The following is a 25,554-nucleotide window of genomic DNA, read 5'->3' on the forward strand; positions in this document are numbered from 1 at the left end:
CCCACATAGATGACGGGGGATCAGGTCCTTGGGCCCTCATTTGCTGCTTTCCAGACACATAAGCGTGAAGGTGGATTGGAAATGTAAAATAGCTGGAACTTGAACCTGGCACTTTGACATAGGCATCCCAAGTGATGCTTAACCTTTTTTTTTTTTTTTTTTTAAAGATTTATTTATTTGAAAGTCAGAATCACTCCCTAAATGGCTGCAATGGCCAGGGCTGAGCCAGACTGAAGCCAGGAGCCAGGAGCTTCATCCAGGGTCTCCCATGTGGGTGTAGGGACCAGAGAACTTTGGGCCATCCTCTTCTGCTTTCCCAGGTACATTAGCAGGGATTGGAAGTGAAGTAGCCAGGACTCAAACTGGCACTCATATGGGAAGCTGTCTCTGCAGACAGCTGTTTAACGTGCTGCGCCACAGTGCTGGCTCCCATCCTAACCTGTTGCACCAAAGTGTGCCTGCCCCTCCTCTCCCTTCCTCCCCCCTGCCTTGTTTTGGGTTCTTGACTTGCCTGTCAGTAGCTTAAAGCCCACAGCAGGTAGTGTGAGTTCAGAAGTGGGGAGAAAGTTATCTGGTAGGGTAGATGAGAGGACTGGGTTGAGTCCAGACTGTTATCCCATAGTTACTGGTGAATGTCAGCATACCTTTGTGTTTTTTTGTTTGTTTGTTTGTTTTGTTTTTGTTTTTGTTTTTGTTTTTGTTTTTTACAGGCAGAGTGGACAGTGAGAGAGAGAGACAGAGAGGAGAAAGGTCTTCCTTTTCTGTTGGGTCACCCCCCAATGGCCGCTGCAGCCAGCACACCGCGCTGATCTGAAGCCAGGAGCCAGGTGCTTCTCCTGGTCTCCATGTGGGTGCAGGGCCCAAGCACTTGGGCCATCCTCCACTGCCTTCCTGGGCCACAGCAGAGAGCTGGACTGGAAGAGGAGCAACCGGGACTAGAACCCGGTATGCTGGCACCACAGGCGGAGGATTAGCCTATTGATCCACGGCGCTGGCCTGGAACATTTTTTAAAAATTATTTTTATTTATTTAAAAGGGTTACAGAGAGAGGTAGAGACAGAAAGGTCTTCCATGCACTGGTTCACTCCCCAGATGGCTGCAACGGCCGGAGCTGTGCCAATCCGAAGCCAGGAGCCAAGAGCTTCCTCTGGGTCTCCCACGTGGGTGCAGAGGCCCAAGGGCTTGGGCCATCCTCTACTGCTATTCCAGGTCATAGCAGAGAGCTAGATAGGAAGAGGAGCAGCTGGGACTAGAACCGGCGCCCATATGTGATGCCTGTGCTTCAGGCCAGGGCTTTAATCCGTTACGCCACAGTGCTGTCCCCTGGAACATATTTTCTTTAGATAACTCTAACATTTAGGATTAATACTTACACTATTTATTGAGATCCTGTTTTTATGAATAAGGAGAATACAAAAGTGAATGAGACAAGTATCTAGCCTCAGTGGCCATATTTGACTTGGAAAAAGCAGTGATTTCAAAGGAAGAAAGGTAATGATGGCTTCAGAATGGTATTGCTATATAAAGAAATCTTTATTCCCCAAAGGGATTTATGGAGATTTTGGAAAATAGCTGTTTCATTTGTTCTTGGAATAAATTTTAGGAGAATTGAAACATATGCAATCACTAGATTTGATTCTTTTACTGTTTAAAAATTTATCCTTAGTATGTATTTATAATTTTGACTGATCTTTAGGTAATTTTGTTTAACCATTTTGGGTAGAATTATTTCTAAAATGAGTTTGAGTTTGATATTTCTTTTTTTCCTCTATATTTTCATGATTATTTATCATGTGACCACTAATGAAACTTGAACTGTATTTGTCATTAATCTCTGTACCTTAACAAGTCAAAGTTAGTTTTTCTGTGTTCTCTTTTTATCCTATTCTTTTTTAAAAAGATTTATTTATTTTTTTATTTGAAAGGCAAAGTTACAGAGAGGCAAAGAGAGAGAGAGGTAGGGAGAGAGAGAGGGAGACGGAGGTCTTCCATCTGCTGGTTTACTCCCCAGATGGCTGCAATGGCTGGAGCTGGGCTGATTCAAAGTCAGGAGCTACGAGCTTCTTCCTGGTCTCCCACGTGGATGCAGGTGTGCAAGCACTTGGGCCATCTTCTGCTGCTTTCCCAGGCCATAGCAAAGAGCTGGATCAGAAGTGGAGCAGCCGGGACTCGAATCAGCACCCATATGGGAAGCCGGCACTAAAAGCGTCAGCTTTACGCACTGTGCCACAGCACCAGCCTTGCCTTTTTATCATTGTTCTAATAAATATTTTTACTTTTTATTATTTGCTTTAAATATTAGGACAAAGGTAAAGTATAAGATATAAATGTGTAACATGGATCACTTAGACACTTATTAAACCATTGAAATAGTAAGTGTAAGTGGATAGATATGAATGGAGAAATTGGCAGGAATACAATTGTTGTGGTAGACTTTTTTTTTTTTTTTTAATTTATTTGATAGAGTTAGAGAGAGAGAGAGAGAGATACAGAGAGAAAGGTCTTCCTTTCGTTGGTTCACCCCCCAAATGGCCACTATGGCCAGAGCTACGCCGATCTGAAGCCAAGAGCCAGGTGCTTCCTCCTGGTCTCCCATGCAGGTGCAGGGGTCCACTTCCCTCTCGGGCCACAGCAGAGAGCTGGACTGGAAGAGGAGCAGCTGGGACTAGAACCAGCACCCACATGGGATGCCGGCGCCGCAGGTGGAGTATTAACCAAGTGAACCAATGCACCAGCCCCTGTGGTAGACTTTTAACAAACTTTTCTCTGTCTTTGGTGTTAACAGGGCAGTTAGTATGCAAACCACATAATTTTTATAAGTTTATTAGGCAGATATAATTTTGTATTTTTTCCCCATGTGCATTACATATTAAATGTTAACCTCCTTTGAATCATTTCTTGATGAATCCAGTTCTTTTGTAGAAGTTACATTATGGTACTGTTTGTAATTTGTGGGTGCTGTTAGAACCCTAGGTATAGTTGAACACTTTGTGCTTGTACACTGAGCAGTTTCAGACTGTTTCCTCAATGCTTATTTCTGCTATATACAGTATTTTGCTACTATTCTTGTTTATTTCCTTGTTGTTGGGTGACAGTTTTAACTACTGTTAGGTGTCTTTTCCTAAAGCAGTTTCTATGTACTGGCTCCATTTCTCCTTGTTCCCTTTCAGTTTTCTAATTCTTAGCTTCTGTTCTAGAGCAGGCTGTATGAAAACTTCCATTTGGAGTAAAGTAGGTGTTTTAGTGTGTTGATGGGATGATCTGTATTGGTTGCTTGAGATCATAAAAATGTGGTAGGATTCTTAGTTATGTTCTGGAGTAGAGTGTTTTGTTTGTTTTTTGTTTTAAGATTTTTTATTGTGAGTCAGGCATTGTGGCATAGCAAGTAAAGCTCCTGCCTGTGACACTGGCATCCCATATGGGTACCAATTCATGTCCCAGTTGCTCTACTTCCCATCCAGCTCTCTGCTGATTTGCCTGGGAAAAGCAGAGGAAGTTATGGAGACATGGATCTTCTGTTCACTGGTTCGCCCCCTAAATGGCTGCAACAAGAAGGTCTGGGTCAGGCTGAAGTTGAGAACCAGGAACTCCATCCAGGTCTTCATGTGGGTATAAGGGCCCAAGTACTCAAGCCATCTTAGAGTGGATAGAGAGACAGAGAGAAAAGTCTTCCTTTTTGCCGTTGGTTCACCCTCTAATGGCCGCTGCGGCCGGCACATCGTGCTGATCCGAAGCCAGGAGCCAGGTGCTTCTCCTGGTCTCCCAGGCAGGTGCAGGGCCCAAGGACTTGGGCCATCCTCCACTGCCTTCCCGGGCCATAGCAGAGAGCTGGCCTGGAAGAGGGGCAACCGGGATAGATCAGGCGCCCCAACCGGGACTAGAACCCGGTGTGCCGGCGCCACAAGGTGGAGGATTAGCCTGTTAAGCCACGGTGCCGGCCTCAAAAAGTAAATTCTTAACAGGGTAACATAAGCAGTAGGTTGTAGACTTTGGGAGCCAGCAGTTATGGCACAAGTAGTTAAGTTCCTGCCACCTCCATAGGAGACATGGATTGTGTTCCTGGTTCCTGGCTTTAACACTTGTTATTAGGGGCATTTGGAGAGGAACCAGGTGATGGGAGATTTCTCTGTCCATGTGTCTCTCAAATAATTAAATTTTTTTTTTTTTTTTTGGACAGGCAGAGTGGATAGTGAGAGAGAGACAGAGAGAAGGGTCTTCCTTTTTGCCGCTGGTTCACCCTCCAGTGGCCGCTTTGGCCGGCGCATCTCGCTGATCCAAAGCCAGGAGCCAGGTGCTTCTCCTGGTCTCCCATGCGGGTGCAGGGCCCAAGCACTTGGGCCATCCTCCACTGCCTTCCCGGGCCATAGCAGAGAGCTGGCCTGGAAGAGGGGCAACCGGGATAGAATCCGGCGCCCCAACCGGGACTAGAACCCGGTGTGCCGGCGCCGCAAGGTGGAGGATTAGCCTGTTAAGCCACGGCGCCAGCCTCAAATAATTAAATTTAAAAATTAAAACTAAAAAACCAAATATATTGTATTTTCCAGTTTAGATAGTCTACAAAAATTACTACATTGATTGAATATATTTGAATTTAATTTTAATATTAAGTATTTTAGACAAGCTATATGGAAAAAAAAAATCACTTACCCATCACCTAGTTTAAGAAATACAACATTACCAATATTCTGTGTCTCGCTCTGTCCTGGATCATATTCCATCCCTCCCAGCTGTGCCATTATGTGGAGTTTGATCTTTATTGTTCCCACACATGTGTGTGTGCCCTTACTACATTTTTCTGTTTCTAAAGAATATATTCTTGGAGCCCATGCTGTGGCGTAGTAGGTTAAGCCTTCGCCTGCATCCAGTATCAGTGCTGGCATCAATATGGGCGCTGATTCATGACCTGGCTTCTCTTCAATCCAGCTCTCTTCTTATGGCCTGGGAAAGCAGTGAAAGATGGCCCAAGTGCCTGGGCCCCTATATCCACGTTCGAGACCCAGAGGAAGCTCCTGGCTCCTGATCAGCCCAGTTCCAGCTGTTGTGGCCTTTTGGGAGTAAACCAGTGGATGGAAGACCTGTCTCTCTGTCTCTTCCTCGCTCTCTAACTCTGCCTCTCAAGTAAATAAATAAATATTTAAAAAAACAAAAAGCAGAAACTGATAAATGATAGAAAATTCTGTTCCTTCATTTCTGCTTCTTTTAAAAAATTCTTTTTTAAAACTTTATTTGAAAGGCAGAGTCAGAGATGCAACAGCTACGGCCAAGCCCAAACCAGGAGACCAGAACTCACTATAGGTATCCCACATGGGTGGCAGGGAACCAAGTACTTCAGCCATCACTTGCTCCCTCCCAGGGTGTGCATTCACAGGAAGCTGGACCAGAAAAGTGCAACAGCTGGGACTTGAATCATGCATTCTGATATGAGACATGGGCATCCCAAGAGGCATTTTAACCTCTGTGTGCTGCTGTTACTTGTTTGTTATATAATTAGAATTGAGCAAATCTATTTTCCTCAGTAGATTTTTGAATTCTTTTAAGATTTATTTATTTGAAAGGCAGAATTGGAGAGAGAGAGAGAGGAGAGCGAGTGAGCGAGCAAGTGGTCTTTAATCCACTGGTTCACTCCTCAAATGGCTGCAGGTGTCCAGGCTGGGCCAGGCTGGTCAAGGTCTTGGGCCATTTCCCGCTGCTTTTCCAGGTGTATTAGCAGGGAGCTGGATTTGGAAGTGGAGATTCACTGGTTCACTCCCCAAATGGCTGCAGCAGCTAGGGCTGGGCCAGACTGAAGCCAGGAGCTTCTTCCAGGTGTCTCACTTGGGTGCAGGGGTCTAAACACTTGGGCCATCTTCTGCTGCTTTCTCAGGCATATTAAGCAAGGAGCTGGATCAGAAATGGAGTAGCCTGGACTTAAACTGGTATCCATATAGGATGTCAACATTGCAGTTGATGACGTCACTCATAACGCCACAGTGCGGGCCCCATCAGCCAGCTTTTCTGATTTGCCTCTTTGGAGGTTGCTGTCTTTTTAGTCCACACAGAAACTCCCCTCTAGGCATGTTAACATTTATGAGTCATGCCGGCGCCGTGGCTTAACAGGCTAATCCTCCGCCTTGTGGTGCCGGCACACCGGGTTCTAGTCCCGGTTGGGGCGCTGGATTCTATCCCAGTTGCCCCTCTTCCAGGCCAGCTCTCTGCTATGGCCCGGGAAGGCAGTGGAGGATGGCCCAAGTGCTTGGGCCCTGCACCCGCATGGAAGACCGGGAAAAGCGCCTGGCTCCTGGCTTCGGATCAGCACGATGTGCCGGCCGTAGCGGCCATTGGAGGGTGAACCAACAGCAAAAAGGAAGACCTTTCTCTCTGTCTCTCTCTCACTATCCACTCTGCCTGTCCAAAAAAAAAAAAAAAAAATTATGAGGCAGATAACATTAGAGCCCTTTTCTAGTTTCCCAGCCTCCATAGGTCCCACATCTAGTTAATTGGCGCAGAAAATAGTTATATAATTATATAAGGATTTAGTGTCATCTTTTATGGGCCCAACAGTTTGACCATATCTTAATATATATGAGATTTTATAGTAATGCTTTGTTTCACAAGTGGTTAAATACAATTATTAGGACAATTAGCAACATTTTCATTAGTGCCATGTAATATCCTATGAATCTATATATATTTTCTATAATTGATCTAATAGATCCTAGTTGTTTAGTTCAAAAGTTTTTTGTTTACTTTTTTAAAAAACTCTTTAATTTTAAAATTAACATGCAGTAAAATAGACATCTGTGTACACAATTCTTTTTTTTTTTGACAGGCAGAGTTAGAGAGAGACAGAGAGAAAGGTCTTCCTTTTCTGTTGGTTCACCCCCCAATGGCCACTGCAGCTGGTGTGCTTCGGCCAGTGCACCTCGCTGATCCGAAGCCAGGAGCCAACTGCTTCTCCTGGTCTCCCATGGGGTGCAGGACCCAAGGACTTGGGCCGTCCTCCACTGCACTCCCGGGCCACAGCAGAGAGCTGGACTGGAAGAGGAGCAACCAGAACAGAATCCGGCACCCCAACCGGGACTGGAACCCGGTGTGCCGGCGCCGCAGGCAGAGGATTAGCCTATTGAGCCATGGCGCCGGCCGTGTGTACACAATTCTAAGTTTTGACACACGTATTGATTTATGTAATTAACATCACCATAATTAGAAACAATTCTGTCATTTCAGAAAAACTTCCTTATGTTGTCCCTTTTAAGTATCCTGCACCCTAATTACTTTTTTTTTTTTTTAATTTTATTTATTTACTTGAAAGTCAAGAGTTACACAGAGAGAAGGAGAGGCAGAGGGAGAGAGAGAGGTCTTCCATCTGCTGGTTCACTCCCCAATTGGCCACAACGGCTGCAGCTGTGCTGATCTGAAGCCAGGAGCCAGGAGCTTCCTCCAGGTGTCCCACGCGGGTGCAGGGGCCCGAGCACTTGGGCCATCTTCTACTGCTTTCTCAGGTTATAACAGAGAACTAGATTGGAAGTGGAGCAGCCGGGACTCGAACTGGCGCCCATATGGCATGCCAGCACTGCAGGCGGTGGCTTCACCTGCTACGCCACAGTGCTGGCTCCTTGCACCCTAATTACTAACAATCATTGATGTCCTCTCGCTCTTCTGTAATTTTGCCTTTTCAAGAATATCATGTAGGGCCAGCACTGTGTTACAACAGGTTAAGCCATAGCCTCCAGTGCCGGCATTATATGGGAGCCAGGTTGAGTTATGGCTGTTCCATTTCTGATCTTGTTCTCTGCTAGTGTGCCTGGGAGGCCAGCAGAGGATGGCTCAAGACTCTTATGTGAGAGACCTGGAGGAAGTTCCTGGCTCCTGGCTCCTGGCTCCAACTTGGCTCAGCTCCAGTAGTTGGGGCCATTTGGAGAGTGTACCAACAGATGAAAGATTTCTTTCTCTCTGTCTCACCGTCTTTCTGTCTCTCTGTAACTCTGCCTTTCAAATAAATAAATAAGTCTTTAAAAATTTCATATAAATGAACCTCTTGAGACAATTTTTGCAACATAACTTTTTATTTTATTTTTTTATTTATTTGACAAGTAGAGTTAGAGAGAGAGACAGAGAGAAAAGTCTTCCTTCCACTGGTTCACTTCCCAAATGGCTGCTATGGCTGGCGCTGTGCCGATCCAAAGCCAGGAGCCAGGTGCTTCTTCCAGGTCTCCGACACCAGTGCAGGGGCCCAAGGACTTGGGCCATCCTCCACTGCCCCCCCGGGCCACAGCAGAGAGCTGGACTAGAAGAGGAGCAACTGGGACTAGAACCCGGCACCCACATGGGATGCTGGCGCCGCAGGCAGAGGATTAACCAAGTGAACCACAGTGCCAGCCCAACAACATAACTTTTAAAGCTGTGTATTGTATATAATAGCTTGTTCCTCTGTTATTGCTTCAAGTATTCCACCTTACGGATTTACCACATTTGGTTTCCAGTTTTTGGGAAGTATGAACAGAACTATCTAAACAGTTTATGTACATGCTTTTATGTGAGCATAGTTTTCATTTCTCTAGGTTGAGTTCCTGGATGTGGGATTGCTTTGTCTTATGGTAAGCATATTTTTCAGTTCATAGGCTGTCAGACTTTCTTCTAGAGTGGCAGTACTATTTTACATCCCCACCTGTGATGTCTGGAAGTTCCAGTTGTTCTGCATACTCCCAACACCCTGGTATTAGACACTGTAGTAGGTATCTAGAGGTATCTTACTGTGATTGTAATTTATATTTCTGTAATTTCAGAAAGAGTTGCACATCTTTTCTGATGCACTTATTGTCTCTGTCCCTCCTTGGTGAAGTGTCTGTTTAAGTCTTTGGCCCATTTGAAAAAATGGAGTTGATTTGTTTGAACTATTGTTTTTCTTTTTTTTTTTTTAACAAAGTTTTTTTTTTTTTTTTTTTTTTTAAACTTGAAAACTAGAGCCACACACAGAGAGAAGGAGAGACAGGGAAAGACAGAAAGAGGTCTCCCATCCTCTGGTTCACTTCTCAATTGGCTGCAATGGCAGGAGCTGTGGCAATCCGAAGCCAGGAGCCAGGAGCTTCTTCTGGGTCTCCCATATGGGTGCAGGGGCCCAAGAGCTTGGGCCATCTTCCACTGCTTTCCCAGGCCACAGCAGAGAGCTGGATTGGAAGTGGAGCAATTGGAACTCGAACTGGCACTCATAAGGGATGTTGGCGCTGGAAGTGGTGGCTTTACCTGCTACGCCACAACACTGGCCCTTGGTGATTTTAATAAGCATTGGGAAGACAGAAGGGAACAGAGACAATGATTTACTCCCCACTCTTGGGGACTCACTCTTTGAATCTTAACTAAGCTGACCAGTTTACCTTCTCCTGTTTTCAGGTGCCTGCCTGGCTGTCACTGCCATTACTGTCCTTCCACAGCCGCCACAATTGAGTTATTGCCTAGGGCTTAGGGTGGAAGGAAGGGAAAAAACAAAAACTCACAGAATTTTCCCTCTTTGTCATTGATCCTCTTCTTCTGGCTCCTAGGACCAGAAAGAGAGTTTTTCTTGGAACTCCTTCTCTACGCAGCATTTTGATCTGCCTTTGAGTCCAGACCAGACCGTACTGGAGGGGAAATGGTAACCTTTGCCAGTTCAGTGGAACAAAAATACACGTGGCTGTGGTGTGCATTTTGTGTAGGATTTATCATTGCTTTCAGAGTGAGAGACAGGTGGATGTGTGCTTATTCCATCTTCTCTGGATCTAGAACTTTCTGTTTAGTTTTGATCTTAGAATGTATTTTCTTACATTTGCTCAGTTCTTACTGTGTAAATTTTTATTTTCCTTCATGCCTATTAAGGTATTTTCTTATGATGTGTAAAGAAATTAAGTAGTAGTAAGTTGTCATAGTAAGTTGCTGCTATTTTTAAGCTATTTTTAAGAGACATTTTAGCATTGGAGGAAGAATGTTGAATGAGGGAATCAGGAAAGTTGAGTCAGGCCATTAACTTACTCTGTGACCTTGTTTCAGGCTGGATCTTCAGTATTCTCTATAAAAAGTACATGGCATATACTATATTTCTATTCTGCGACTGATAGCTGAGCATTTACTTGGGCTAGCTTGTTTTTCTCTCAACTGGCTAAAACTCATATACTTCTTTCCTGTTGGACTGTACTTCTAAAGACTAGGTTTATACTTTCCCAATTGTCCTTTTGTTTGCCTTGTAAAATCATTGAGGTCTTTGTAGAGGAAAGCTGTTTGTATTCCTCATTGATATAGATTGATTTTAGTTAGTTTTTTTTTTAAAATATTTTATTTATTTATTTGACAGGTAGAGTTACAGACAGTGAGAGAAAGAGAGAGAAAGGTCTTCCTTCCGTTGGTTCACTCCCCAAATGGCCGCCATGGCCAGCGCTGTGCTGATCTGAAGCCAGGAGCCAGGTGCTTCTTCCTGGTCTCCCATGCGGGTGCAGGTGCCCAAGTACTTGGGCCATCTTCTACTGCTTTCCCAGGCCACAGCAAAGAGCTGGACTGGAAGAGGAGCAACCGGGACTAGAACCGGCCCCCATTTGCGATGCCAGCGCTGCAGGTAGAGGATTAACCTAGTGCACCACAGCGCCGGCCCCTGATTTTAGTTTTTACAAACTTCTCTTGTTCTTCATCTACCTACTTAGGGTTAATGTAAGATTGTTTTTAAAGGTAGATTCACTGAGTTTTGGATAACCAAAAGTGATTTTTTTCATTTAATTCTTGGTCACTAATATCTTAACAGCTTTTATACTTTTCTTAGGTTTGTCAAGTGAGCATTATATGACTTAAATAGCATATTGGTTTTGCTTACTGTTAGGTGTTGGCTTATGCTCAAATTGGTGATTTTTTAAAATTTCTTACTGTTTATATTTATGAAAAATATTAAGGATTAAAATGTTCAATTTATTGAAGTTTTATGACTCCTAAAGTTTTTGATTGTGAAAAATTTCAAATATACACGAAAACAGAGAATAGTATAATATACTTTCATGTACTCATACAACCTCAGCAGTGATCAACATTTTACCCATGTAGTTTGATTTTCCCCCCCTTTTCTCTGTTCTCAAGACTTTTTTTTTTTTACAGTACAGTGGGGTTTATTCCCCTTTTTACAAAATTTTATTTGTAAATGTACAACAGGCTCCAAGGTAACACTTAACTCTTAACACTTCATTCTAACTACGGGTGGCATAAGATGTTATGGCCGGGAATCGAGATGTTTAGCTAGGAATGTACTCAAGGGCATCATCACTTCAGGTCAAGGAACAGCTTACTTTTTGCCAGATTTCTTAATTCCACCTGTGGCCAGGGGGCCCTTCCCCGCTGCCTTCGCTTTTAGCTCCTCGAGTTTCTTCTGCTCCTCTTTCTGTTTTTGCATGAAAGCCTTATCTTCCTCATCCATCTCCTTATCCTGCTTCTTGGGCTGCTTCAGGGGCTTCTTCTCGCCACCTTCCCGGCCGGACATGGCGCCTGCCGCTGTTCTCAAGACTTTTAAAAAAATATTTATTTGAAAGGCAGAGTTACAGAGTCAAATCTTTCATCTGCTGGTTCACTCCTCAAGTGGCTACTACAGCGGGGGCTGGGCCGGGCTGAAGCTAGGAACCTGAAATTACATCCGGGTCTCCTACAAGGGTGCAGAGGCCTAAGTATTTGAGCCATCTTCCACTGTCTCCCCAGGTACATTAGCAGGGAGCTGGAGTGGAAGTGGATAGCTGGGACTTGAGCTGGCTCCCATATGATATGCTGGCATGGCAGGCGACAGCTTAACCCCCTGTGCCACAACACCAACCCTCAAGATCTTTTTTCCTGGAGTATTTTTTTTTTTAAAGATTTGTTTATTTATTTGAAAGGCAAAGTTACAGAGAGTGAGAGGCAGAGAGAGTGAGTGCTTCCATTTGCTGGTTCATTATCCAAATTATCACAACAGCCAGGGCGGGGCTAGGCTGATGCCAGGAACTTCTTCCAGGTCTCCCACATGGTTGCAGGGGCTCGAGCATTTGGGCCATCTTTCACTGCTTTCCCAAGTGCTTTAGCAAAAAGATGGATTGAAGTGAAACAGCCACAACTCCAAGCAGTACTGATAAGGGATGCTGGCGCCGCAGGCTGTGACTTGCTGCCCAGACCCCACCTGGAGTATTTTAAAACAAATCCCGGCGATCATGTAATTTCATCTATAAGTTTAATGTTTGTTTTTGAAATATTGAGAGAACTCTAGGCCTTGGAGTTTTAAGACCCGGTTCAGGTGGTAGCTGTGTTAGTTTACTGTCTTTGTGGTCTTAAGCAGGTTGCATGGTTGCTCTGTTTCTTCATTGGCAAAATAGTGGTAATAATCTCTAACTTCAAAAAGGTCTGAGGAGCAAATGAGATAATGAGTATAAATTGTATATTTTAAACACTAGATGTTTGAGTGTTTCTATTAAAAAATAACAAAAACAAGCATATAGATAGCTTTGTATATTTTATAATTTTAATTTTCTTAATATTGTTGAGATATAATATACATATAAGAGTACTTCAGGCCAGCTCTCTGCTGTGGCCCGGGAGTGCAGTGGAGGATGGCCCAAGTGCTTGGGCCCTGCACCCCATGGGAGACCAGGATAAGCACCTAGCTCCTGCCTTCAGTTCAGTGCGGTGGAGGGTGAACCAACGGCAAAGGAAGACCTTTCTCTCTCTCTCTCTCACTGTCCACTCTGCCTGTCAAAAAAAAAAAAAAAAGAGTACTTCAAATAATTGTGGAAAATGGAATTAAGAGATTAGTTTATTTTGGTCCAAAGAAATTGTGCCTGTTGTTTTGCTGAACAGATTTTTTTTTTTTTTAAGAAAGATTTATGTATTTATTTGAAAGTCAGAGTTATACAGAGAGAGGAGGAGAAGCAGAGAGAGAAAGAGGTCTTCCATCCTCTGGCTCACTCCCCAGTTCGCTGCAATGGCCTGAGCTGAGCTGATCCGAAGCCAGGAGCTTCCTCTGGGTCTCCCATGTGGGTGCAGGGGCCCAAGCACTTGGGCCATCTTCTGCTGCTTTCCCAGGCCATAGCAGAGAGCTGAATCAGAAGTGGAGCAGCCAGAACTGGAACCAGTGCCCATATAAGATGCCGGCGCTGCAGGTGGTGGCCTTACCCACTACACCACAGTGCCTGCCCCTTAACAGAATGTTTTTGAGACTCTTATATGTTGTGAATTGCTTTGTGTTATTCTGAGAAGTATTTAATTATATGGGTACAGCATTGGCCATTTACCTGTTAATGGACATTTGGGTTGTTTCTGGTTTTTGACAGTTGTAAATCAAGTTTCAGTCAACATTCCTGTACAAGTCTTGATGAGGACACATTTTTGTTCTTCATGGGTAGCTACTTCTCTTGGATAAACACTTGTGTTTATTTCTTGAGTGTATGTTAAAATTGATAGAAACTGCAAATTGTTTTCCAAAGTAGTTGAACTATTTTATTTCTGTTAACAATACTTGGTATGACTAGTCTCCCAACCCTGCCCCTTTTGGGAAGACAAGGAGCTTCCTTTTGCTGGTTCAATACCCAGTGGACTGCAACAGCTGGGGATGAGCCAGATAAGGTCATGAGCCAGGAACTCAGTCCAGTTCTCTTTCACATTGGTGGCAGGAACCCAATTACTTGAGCCATCACCTTTCATTACCTGTTGCTTTCTAGGGTCCAGATTAACAGGAAGCTGGAGTCAGGAACTGGTACCAGGTATTGAACCTGGGGGTATTCTGATGAGTGACACTAGCATGTTAACTGCTTTATTAAACGCTTGTCCCTGGTCAGTGTTCAATTTTAGCTCTTCTAATGATATAGAAGGTATGAGGTATCTTATGATTTTAATTTGCATTTCCCTGCTAACTAATGATGTTAAACATTGCTTTGTGTGCTTGTGACCATTAATGTATCCTTTTTTGAGGATTTTCTGTTTATATCTTTTACCCACTTTAAAATTTTGACTTGATTATTTCAGTTTATTTGAAAGAGAAAGAGATCTTTCATCTACTAGTCGATTCCCCGAATGTTTGCAACATTTGGGGCTGGGCCAGGTTGAAGCCAGGTGCCAAGAACTCAGTCCAGATGTCCCACATGAGTGGTGGGACCCAAGTACTTGAGCTATCACCTGCTTCCTCCCAGGGTGTCCATTAGCAGGAAGCTGGAATCAGGAACAGAGCTGTGACTCAGACCTAGGTATTCTTGTGTGAGTTGTGGGCATCCCAGACAGCGTGTTGACTGCCATGCTTAGTATCTGTCCCTTTACCCACTTGTAAATGATTGTCGTAAGTGAGTTGTAAAATTTATATATTCTGAATACAAATCCTTCGTCATTTAGGTATTGTGAATGCTTTTTTCTTTCTGTGGCTTTCATTTTTATAAAGGTATCTTCTGAGGTGCCAAAACTTCAAATTTTATAGTCTGTCATGTTTTTCTTTATGCTCTATGATTGTGTATGAAGTCTCCATTTAACCTAAGTTGACAGAAATTTTTTTTCCTGTGTTTTCTACTGGAGGATTTGTACTTTAGCTTTGATGTTTAGTTCTATCACCCAGTTTGAATTTGTCTTTATATTGTGTGAACTTAGGGTTGAGTTTAAATGCCCTCACCCTACCTCGCCCTGCCTTCAAATCAGTATAGGTCTAGTTGTGCTAACATCACTTTTTAGAGGACTGTTGTTTCAGGGCAGGTGTTTGGCTTAGGGGTTAAGGTGCTGTGGGGACTCTAGTATTCTACATTGGAGTGCCTAGGTTTAAGTCCTGCTCTGCTTTGATTTCTGCTTTGTACTAGTGCATGCCCTTGGAGGCAGCATTTGATGGCTCATGTAATTGGGGCCCTGACTACCCACGTGGGAAACCTGGATCAAACAAGTTCCCAACTTCTGGCTTCAGCCTGGCTTAGTCCCTGCTGTTGTATTGTAGCATGTGGGAATGAACCAGTATATTTGATATATCTGTCTTTCAGATAAGTAAAATAAACACATAAAAATTAATTTGTACCTTTTCTTCTGTTGAGTAACGTTGTCTACTTGTTGAAAGTCAATTGAGGGGCCGGCACTGTGGTGCAGTGGGTTAAAGACCTGGTCTGTAGTGCCAGCATCCCATATGGGTGCTGGTTTGAGTCCCAGCTGCTCTACTTCCAATCCAGCTCTATACTATGTCCTGGGAAAGCAGTAGAAGATGGCCCAAGTGCTTGGGCCCCTGCACTGGTGTCGGAGACCTGGAAGAAGCTCATGGCTCCTGGCTTTGGATAGGTGCAGCTCCAGCTACGTTGTGGCCATTTGGGGAATGGACCAGCAGCTGGAAGATCTCTTACTCTCTCTGTCTCTTGCTCTGTCACTCTGCCTTTCAAACAAAATAAATCTTAAAAAAGTAAAAAGCGGGGGTCGAAGATGTGGCATAGCGGATAAAGCTGCTACCTCTAGTGCCGGCATCCCACATGGGTGCTGGTTCCGGTCCTGGCTGCTCCACTTCTGACCCAGGTCTCTGCTGTGGCCTGGGAAAGCAGTAGAAGATGGCCCTAGTCCTTTGGCTCCTAGCTTTGGATCTGCCCAGCTCTGGCCCTTACTACCATTTGGAGAGTGAACCAGTGGATGGAAAACACCTCTCTCTCTCTCTCTCCCTCTCTCCCTCTCTCTCTCTCTCTCTCTGCCTCTCTGTAACTCTTTATTTCAAGCAAATAAATAAATCTTTTTTTAAAAAATCAGCCAAAAGTTTGAGAAGCTGTGTGAATGCTTTTGGTAATAAAAACATGTCAACATCTCTGTTTAATGTCTTTCCATATCCAGAGGATGCCAGCCCCCATCAGATTGCGGGAGCTGATCCGGACCATCCGGACAGCTAGAACCCAAGCCGAAGAACGAGAAATGATCCAGAAAGAATGTGCTGCAATCCGTTCATCTTTTAGAGAAGAAGACAATACATACCGATGTCGGAATGTGGCAAAATTACTGTATATGCACATGCTTGGCTACCCTGCTCACTTTGGACAGGTAGGCTGGTCTGAGAGGACATTTAGTGAAACCACTCCTGAGACACTGTTGCTCTCCCTTTTTCTTGAAGAGAGGTATTTTGATAGTCTTGCAGTCTAATCATAATGGAACTGAGGGCAGGATTGAGAGAAAGCTCAATCAAGCAGACCTTGAAAGGTGGGATATTGCCTTCATTTATCCTTTCCATTGAGAATCTCATTATGTGGATCAAAGAATGTTTTGATGATGGAATCTAGCTTGACTAGTGTTAACCAGTAGTTTGTGATTATTCTGCCAGAGGGCTTGCTGTCACTATAATGAGCATTTAAGAAATGTGTGCTAAATGTTGTCTTAATTTTTTTTATCTGTGCATGATATTCTATGGAAAAACTCATAGCAATTGTTTTCAATTTAAAGAAGTTAGGTAGTTGACAAGTGATGATATCTACTTTGTCCTAATTACCTGTACCTTAATTGGTACAACTTATATGTAGATCTGCCTGCAGATTCTCTCCCACATACAATGCATACTCTTTGATATGTCTAGTCTGGGCTTTGGGGATGATACTCTCAGTGATCAGTGCTTTCTACCCCTTATCCCCATGTTTGTATTTTGCTAAGGGGAATTTAGTCACAGAGAAGGGAGTAGTAAGTTGTTTGCTTATTTCTTACTAGTGTTGTTAACTTTTATTTCACTTAAGGAGCCTATTATATAATTGTCTTTTTTTATATTTAATTTTATTTTATTTATGTTTTTTTTTCGACAGGCAGAGTGGACAGTGAGAGAGGGAGACAGAGAGAAAGGTCTTCCTTTGCCGTTGGTTCATCCTCCAATGACCGCCGCAGCTGGTGTGCTGCGGCCAGCGCATCACGCTGATCCGAAGGCAGGAGCCAGGTGCTTATCCTGGTCTCCCATGCGGGTGCAGAACCCAAGCACTTTGGGCCATCCTCCACTGCACTCCCTGGCCACAGCAGAGAGCTGGCCTGGAAGAGGGGCAACCGGGACAGAATCCGGTGCCCCGACCGGGACTAGAACCCGGTGTGCCGGCACCGCAAGGCGGAGGATTAGCCTATTGAGCCGCGGTGCTGGCCTAGTCTTTTTAAGAAATAGACTGCAAAATTGAAAGAAAAAAAAAAGTGCAACCTTTGGTTGAAGACAGAAAATACTACCCATATCTCCTTTCTTCAAAGATATCTATCTATCTATCTATCTATATATATATATTTTGACAGGCAGAGTTAGACAGTGAGAGGGAGAGAGAGAGAGAGACAGACAGAGAGAAAGGTCTTCCTTTCTGTTGGTTCACCCCCAAAATGGCTGCTACGGCCGACGTGCTGTGCCGATCCGAAGCCAGGAGCCAGGTGCTTCCTCCTGGTCTCCCATGCAGGTGCAGGACCCAAGCACTTGGGCTGTCCTCCACTGCCTTCCCAGGCCACCGCAGAGTACTGGACTGGAAGAGGAGCAACCGGGACAGAATCCGGTGCCCCAACTGGGTCTAGAACCCGGGTGCCGGCACTGCAGGCAGAGGATTAGCCAAGTGAGCTGCGGCGCCGGCCCAAAGATATCTTTTGTTAATATTTTGATGTATTTAATTTTTCAGGAAACATGACTATCAGATTATCTTTATTTATTTGTTTATTTTTAAAGATTTATTTTATTTATTTGAAAGGCAGAGTTACGGAGCGGGAGAGACAGAGAGTGATCCATCTTCCATCTGCTGGTTCACTCCCCAAATGACTGCAACAGCCAGGGCTTTCCAAACTGACGTCAGGAGCCTCTTCTGGGTCTCCAATGAGGGTGTAGGGGTCCAAGCCCCCGGGACATGTTCCGCTGTTTTCCCAGGTAGCTGGATCAGAAGTGAAGCATCCAGAACTCGAACTGGCACCCATATAGGATGTCAGTGTCGCAGGTGGTAGCTCTCCCAGTTATGCCACAACACCGGGCCCATCAGCTTATTCTCTTTTCAGCTAAGTAACATCAGTAGAAGGAGATCTCCTGCCCTTAAGTTAAAACAAAAAAAGTGATGGAATTGAATTTTATCAGACTGACTTGGCTTAGCTTTTTGTTCATTTTATGATTGGGAATGGGGTCAGCCTCTTAAGAAATACATGATTAAGAGTGAGAGAGCATTAATTCCCCAAAGAGAAATTGAGGTGTTAGTGTCAGAAGAAAGGGGATGAGCAAAACAGCAGCTGTCTGCTATAAATATATTTGTGTATTTGATTTTAGATGAATTAGTGCCGTAATAGAATTCGTCTCTTAAAGAATCTATCATGAAGTTTTAAAAAAATTATTTAAAAGTGAGAGAGAGATACCTCCTGTCTGTTGGTTTACTCCCCAGATGGCTGTAACAGCCAGGGCTAAGCCAAGAGCCAGGAACTCCATATGGCTTTACTATATAGGTGGTAGGATCCCAAGTAATTGGGCTATCATCCACTGCTTCCAAGGTGCATTAGCAGGAAGGTGGATTGGAAGTAGAGCAATCAGGACTCCAACCGGAACCCTAACCTGCAAGTGATGGCTTAAACCAGCCATACTACAGTGCTGGCCCCATCATGAATTTTTAAAAAATGTTATACATTCTTGGAAATGTGTTTCATTTATGTAAAGATAGTAGTGCTTTTAAATTCTGAAGCTCTGATATTTCAGATTATAAGTTTTTCCACATCAAAGATTGATTCACAGGGCTGGCACTGTGGCACAGTGGGTTAAGCTACCACTTGTGATGCTGGTATCCCATATTGGAGTGCCAGTTTGAGTTCTGGCTGCTCCACTACTTATCTGGTTTCCTGCTAATGCACCTGGGAAGGCAGTGGATGATAGCCTAAGTACTTGGATTCTTGCCATCCACATGGGAGACCAAGATGAAATTCCTGGCTTTTGGTTTTGGCTTTGGCTTGGCAAAGTCCAGGCTATTGTGGCCGTTTGTGAAGCAGTGGAGCAATCTCTTTGAATAAGTAAGGTGTTTTTTTTTTTTTTTTTTTTTTTTTTTTTAAGATTTATTTATTTCTTTGAAAGGCAGAGCTACAGAGAGGCAGAGGCAGAGAGAGAGACTCTTCCATCCACTGGTTCACTCCCCAGATGGCCACAATGGCTGGAGCTGTGCCGATCCGAAGCCAAGAGCCAGTAGCTTCTTATGGATCTCCCATGTGGGTGCAGGGGCCCAAGCACTTGGGCCATTTTCTATTGCTTTACCAGGCTGTGAACAGCTAGATCAAAAGAGGAGCAGCCAGGAACCAAACTGGCCCCCCAGAGGATGATAATGCCGCAGGCAAAGGCTTAGCCTACTGTGCCACAGCACCGGCCCATGAATAGCTTCTTACTGCAATACTGAAAGATGTTGAATGAGAAAAACAGGAATGCTGTATAATATTTTGTAAAGTTGAAACATTCAGAACAACTTATGACAGTATTTGTCTTAGAGGTTAAGGCACTGGTTAGGACTCATGTGTCCAATGTTGGAGTACCTCGGTACAACTCCCAGCTCTGGTTCCTGATTCCAACTTCTTCCTAATGTGGATGCTTGGAGGTGGTGATGATGGCTCAAGCAATTGGATTTCTGTCACCCAGGTGGAAGACCAGTATTGAATTCCTTGCACCAGCTTCTGGCCTTTCCAGGGCAATGATCCAACAAATGAAAACTTTGTCTTTTCCTCTTCCTCTCAAATAAATAAAAATTTACTGCAAAAAAATTTTTTAAACTGACTTAACTCCACATGTGTAGTAAGGCATAATAATGATGAATAGCAGTTTTGGATTTTGGTTACTTCTAGGAGGAAAGAAGAGAAACAGGATGGAGGCACAGTATGCAGAGAGAGGGCTTTTGTAAATGTGAAGTTAAAATAAATAATTGGCCAGTGCTGTTGCATACTTGGCCTCTGTCTGCAGTGCCAGCATCTCATATGGACGCTTCCCATATGGGCGCCGGTTCAAGTCCTGGCTGCTCCTCTTCCGATCCAACTCCCTGTCAATGGCCTGGGAAAGCTGCGGAAGATGGCCTAAGTGCTTGGTTCCCTGCACGTACATGGGAGGCCAAGAAGCAGCTCCTGGCTTTCAGCTTCGGCCTGACCTGGCCCAGCCCTGGCCTTTGTGGCCACTTCGGGGAATAAACCAGTGGATGGAAGATCTTTTCGTCCCTCCCTCTTTCTGTCTCTTTGTGTAACTCTTTCAAATAAATAAATAAATATATTTTTGAAAAAGCATTTTTTTTTTTTTTCTATTTGACAGGTAGAGTTATAGACAGAGATACAAAGAGAAAGGTCTTCCTTCTGTTGGTTCACTCCCCAAATGGCTGCCACGGCAGGGTGCTGTGCCGTTCCGAAGCCAGGAGCCAGGTGCCTCCTCCTAGTCTCCCACACGGGTACAGGGGCCCAAGCAGTTGGGCCATCCTCCACTGCCCTCCTGGGCCACAGCAGAGAGCTGGACTGGAAGAGGAGCAACCGGGACTAGAACCCGGTGCCCACATAGGATGCCGGTGCCGCAGACAGAGGATTAACCAAGTGAGATACGGCGCTGACCCGAAAAAAGCATTATTTATTTATTTATTTATTTATTTTTGACAGGCAGAGTGGATAGTGAGAGAGAGAGACAGAGAGAAAGGTCTTCCTTTTGCCATTGGTTCACCCTCCAATGGCCGCTGTGGCTGGCGCATCGCGCTGATCCGAAGCCAGGAGCCAGGTGCTTCTCCTGGTCTCCCATGCGGGGGCAGGGCCCAAGCACTTGGGCCATCCTCCACTGCCTTCCCTGGCCACAGCAGAGAGCTGGCCTGGAAGAGGGGCAACCGGGATAGAATCCAGCGCCCCAACTGGGACTAGAACCTGGTGTGCTGGCGCCGCTAGGCGGAGGATTAGCCTGTTAAGCCACGGCGCCGGCCGAAAAAGCATTTATATTAAAAAAGTTCATCTAGTAGTAGTCATGGCCCAGTGTTTGGCTTCCTGCCACCCACTTGTGAGACCTGGATTGTATTTCAGGCTCTCAGTCTACGCCTGGAGATGTTGTAGACATATGGGAAATGAAACAGCAGATGCTAGTGTGTGTACGCTGTCTGCCTTTCTGTTTATGCTTCTCAAATGCATAAAAATATTAATAAAAATATGAAATAATGTTAATGTCTAAGAGTATGTCTTATTCATTAAGTATTAAAATAACTTTCATAGCTTTTTTTTTTTTTTTTTAAAGATTTATTTACTTGAAAGTCAGCATTACACAGAGAAGAGGCAAAGAGAGAGAGAGGTCTTACATCTGCTGGTTCACTCCCCAATTGGCTGCAGTGGCCGAAGTTGTGCTGATCCAAAGCCAGAAGCCAGGAGCTTCTTCCAGGTCTCCCACGTGGGTGCAGGGGCCCAAGGAATTGGGCCATCTTCTGTTGCTTTCCCAGGCCATAGCAAAGAGCTGGATCAGAAGTAGAGCAGCTGGGACTTGAACCAGTGCCCATATGGGATGCTGGTACTGTAGGCAGTGGCTTTACCTGCTGCGCCACAGCACTGGCCCCTTATAACTTCTTTTATGGAATTATTTTTTACCTTTTAAACGTTTTTATTTTTTATTTTTTTTTTAGAGATTTATTCATTTACTTGAAAGGCAGAGTTACAGAGAGGCAGATGCAGAGAATGATAAAGAGAGGTCTTCCATCCCATGGTTCACTCCCCAGATGGCTGCAGTGGCTAGAGCTTTGCTGATTCGAAGCCAGTGCCCAGGAGATTCCTCTGGGTCTCCCACGTGGATGGAGGGGCCCAAGGACCTGAGCCATTCTCCACTGATTTCCCATGCCACAGTGGAGAGCTGGATCGGAAGCGGAGCAGCTGGGACTCAAATAAGCGCCCATATGGGATGCTGGCACTGCAGGTGGCAGCTTTGCCCTCTACACCACAGTGCTGGGCCCCTTAATTTGTTTTTAACAGATTAAATATGGTTTGTAGATAGCAATTCTAAGGACATAATGATATTCCCTCCCTCCCTCCTTCCCATCTCCTCTGTCTCTCTCCCACCATCCCACCTTCTCCTTTTTTTTTTTTTTAGTTTTTGAAATTTTAAGTTTAATTGCAATGAAAAGTCAAATAGGCTCACCACATAAAAAGTTTAGCAAGTAAGAAGCAAAAATATTCTAGTTTAGTGGGAGTATAGACAATGGCTATAAACAGTAGTTGGAAAAATGACCATTTTGCTCATAGACAGTAAATTTTTAAACTAATTTACAGTATTTAAAGTAATCACAGATATTTAAAATATAGTAGTGTAACATTCTTAATCGTTGGTTTGACAAAGGTATAAAAATTTCACAAAAATATGTTTGCAGCAGTACTGATACACAAGGGTATTTCTTTTTTTTGTTTGGTTTGTTCAAATTTTTGCTCCCACATGCAATAGAGAAGATGCAGTATTTTTCTTTCTGTGTCTGGCTTATTTCACTCAACATGATGTCCCCCGTGGAAATTGTTTTTTAAATATAAATTGCATGTGTAGAAGGGAGGGAAAGGTTGTTATTACATAATCAGTTCTAATCTCATAAGCCCTTTGAGTATTCCTTTTTGATCCTGGTTATTCTGTCTTTGAAACTGACATGGCTCACAGTTATATAGTCATTCAGATGACTTTAGGTGTTTTTAAATGTACATAAATTGAGAAATCTTTTTTTTTTTTTTAAAGATATATTTATTTACTTGAGAGGCAGTGATACAGAGGGAGAGACAGGAAGGTCTTCATCTGCTGCTTCACTCACAAATGGTTGCAACGGCTGGAGCTGGGCAGATCCAAAGCAAGGATCCAGGAGCTTCTTCTGGGTCTCCGAATGTGGGTGCTGGGGACTTTCCCAGCTGCTTTCCCAGGCCATCAACAGGGAGCTGGATTGAATATGGAACAGCTGAGACTCGAACCAGCACCCATATGAGATGCTGGCACCACAGGCGAATGCTTAACGTACTGTACCACAGCACTGGCCCCTAGAAAGTAATTTTTATGTAACTTGAAATAAATCTGTTTGTGGAACTCTTTTACTTTTGAACTTATTAGATAAATTCATGTAAGAAAGTAGTCTCATATGATCTTAGTTTCTACTGGTGCTGTTTTCCTTGGGATGTATACTTCTAAAAGGGAACTTAGTTTTGCAAACCCTTCTTAGTCTGACTTGCAGTATGCCCTTGGAAAACCCCTCCTCCGCAGGAAATGTTTGACCCTTTCTGTATTTGTAAATTGAGAATGATAAAACACATCAAAGTGATTGTGACTTTCAAGAAAGGCTAAACCGGGGGACAAACTGTTTAACTGCAAGGACTCTGAAGCCCTGAGGATTTTTTTTTCCTAACAATTATGTAAAGAATAATTAATATAAAACACTTCAGGTTAATTCCACTGTTTTATTCTGTAGGTCCCCCCCCCCCCATATTTGATTCCTAAACCCTCACCTCGGAGTTGGCACTGTGGCATAGTGGGTAAAGCCGCCTCCTGCAGTGCTGGCATCGCATATGGGCATCAGTTCATGTGCCGACTGCTCCACTTCTGATCCATCTTTCTGCTATGGTGTGGGAAGGCAGTGTGAGAAGGCTCAAGTCCTTGGGCCCCTGTACCCACATACGAGACCTGAAAGATGCTCCTGGCTTCGGATCGGTACAGCTCTTTCTGTTGCGACTGATTGGGCAGTGAACCAGCAGATGGAAGACCTCTCTCTCATTCTCTGCCTCTCCTCTCTGTAATTCTTTCAAATAAGTAAATAAATCTTTAAAAAGAAAAGAAAAAACAAAAAACCTTCACCTTTCCCACAGTACTTACAAACCCTAAGGTAGCACTTTCTACATGGTGTTAAAATTATTGTCCGTTTCTTTAATTAATTGCATGTACCAGATGTTTAGGACACTGAACACTTTGTGTTTCCATTTACTGAGTTTTTGATTCTTAATATATGAACCAGACCTTAAATGCATACATGTGTTCATTTAATGTAAGGGGGAGATTACATTAGGAATTTGTTTTTTCTTAATATCTAATTTATTGTAGTGATTAATAAGTTTGTGTTTTTAGAAATGTGGAACTAAGGTGAAACTCATGGATTATTAGAATGGCAAGTGTCATGGAAACTTGTTACTCTCTAACTTGAGTACTATTATCAAAGTATCTTGAATGTTTCTCTTTTATTTAGGTAGTTTGATGATAGAGGTTTATACTTCAGTCATCTGTTAACTCTGGGATTAAAAACATTGCTTTGTAGATTGTGGTAACATGTTCTTAGTTTCTTTGCTTTCCTTATTCTTGGCAGTTGGAGTGCCTCAAGCTCATTGCATCTCAGAAATTTACAGACAAACGCATTGGCTATTTAGGGGCAATGCTGCTGTTAGATGAAAGACAAGATGTCCATCTTCTCATGACCAACTGTATCAAGAAGTAAGTCTTAACCTTTCCTTCTTTTAACAACAATTTTACTCTTTTAAGTCTTAAACTAGGATTTTAATAAAGAGCTTCTGTTTATTGATTTTATGTTTAGTGTTCACACTATATTTGAAATGCTGTAATTTGGTAAATTTAAAGGATTAAAACTTTTCTAAGGGTTAATTATATTAAGTGTAGGTAGGTATTGCTGTGCATCTTCAGGCATAAGAACACAAATTAGCAACACTTTGGCCTTCATAGAAAAATATTGCTAAACTTTGGGATTTCTTATATTTCTGGGATATTGAATACTATAAATAACGAAACTTTCCATTTATCTCTAAGAAGTACTGTTTTATATTCTGGTATATTTAAGCTAAGAAGAGCGGTCTTGATTGTTAGAAGTTTAATCCATCTGAGATTTCATTTTCACTGAATTTTACTTGGTCATGTGAATTAAAAAAATTTTTTTAAAGATTGTATTTATTTGAGAGGTAGAGTTACAGACAGAGAGGGAGAGACAGAGAGCTCTTCCATCCACTGGCTCACTCCCCAAATGGCAGTTTTGGCCGGAGCTGGGTGGATCCAAAGCCGGGAGCCAGGAGATAACCTCCCATGCGAGTGCAGCGGCCTGAGTACTCGGACCATCTTCTGCCACTTTCTCAGGCCATAAGCAGAGAGTGAGATCGGAAGAGGAGCAGCTGGGGCATATGGAGCACCACAGGCAGAGGCTTAACCCACTGCATCACAGCGCTGGCCCCCAGTCCTGTGAATTTTTGTGAATAGCCCTTTCCCTTCATGCCTGCCTTACTATGCAGTAGTCTAGTTATGGTTGTTTAACTTGTGTACAAACTGATGAATACTTGGAAGGTGGAGAAATTAGAGGGCCTGAAATTAGCAGTTCTTCCCGACGTCGCTCCTACAAGAAGTTTTCTGTTGGAAAGCGGTAGAAGTTCTGGACTTTAATGCTTACAAATACTTTTTGGTTTTATTTATTTTTATTTTTATTTATTTTTTTTTAAGTTTTTTTTTTTTTGACAGGCAGAGTGGATAGTGAGAGAGAGAGTTTTATTTATTTTTTATGTGCTTTTAATTGCCTTTTTTTTTTTCAGAATTTTATTTAATGCATATAAAATTCATGAGTACATCTTAGGAATACAGTGATTCTTCCCACCATATCTGCCCTCCTGCCTTTTTAGATTACTTTTTTTATTTGCAGTAGTTCTGTTTTTGAT

At 43.4% G+C, this 25,554-nt stretch overlaps 2 protein-coding genes across 2 annotated transcripts in view; one reads left to right on the plus strand and one right to left on the minus strand.

Moving 5' to 3' along the window:
- The window catches only part of AP1G1 (adaptor related protein complex 1 subunit gamma 1), a 102,735-nt gene that overhangs the window by 16,695 nt on the left and 60,486 nt on the right, over positions 1–25,554 (plus strand). Inside the window, exons 2-3 of the mRNA XM_062177343.1 lie at positions 15,778–15,981; positions 24,210–24,334. Coding sequence (XP_062033327.1) covers positions 15,781–15,981; positions 24,210–24,334 — 326 coding nt within the window. The 5' untranslated portion in view covers positions 15,778–15,780. The remainder of the gene's footprint in view (positions 1–15,777; positions 15,982–24,209; positions 24,335–25,554) is intronic.
- LOC133748785 (translation machinery-associated protein 7-like) lies at positions 11,273–11,467 on the minus strand. The gene has a single exon (XM_062177742.1). The coding sequence runs from the start codon at positions 11,465–11,467 to the stop codon at positions 11,273–11,275; it is 195 nt and encodes a 64-aa protein (XP_062033726.1).

Source organism: Lepus europaeus, chromosome 19 (genome assembly GCF_033115175.1).
Source record: "Lepus europaeus isolate LE1 chromosome 19, mLepTim1.pri, whole genome shotgun sequence".
Classification (NCBI taxonomy): Eukaryota; Metazoa; Chordata; class Mammalia; order Lagomorpha; family Leporidae; genus Lepus; species Lepus europaeus.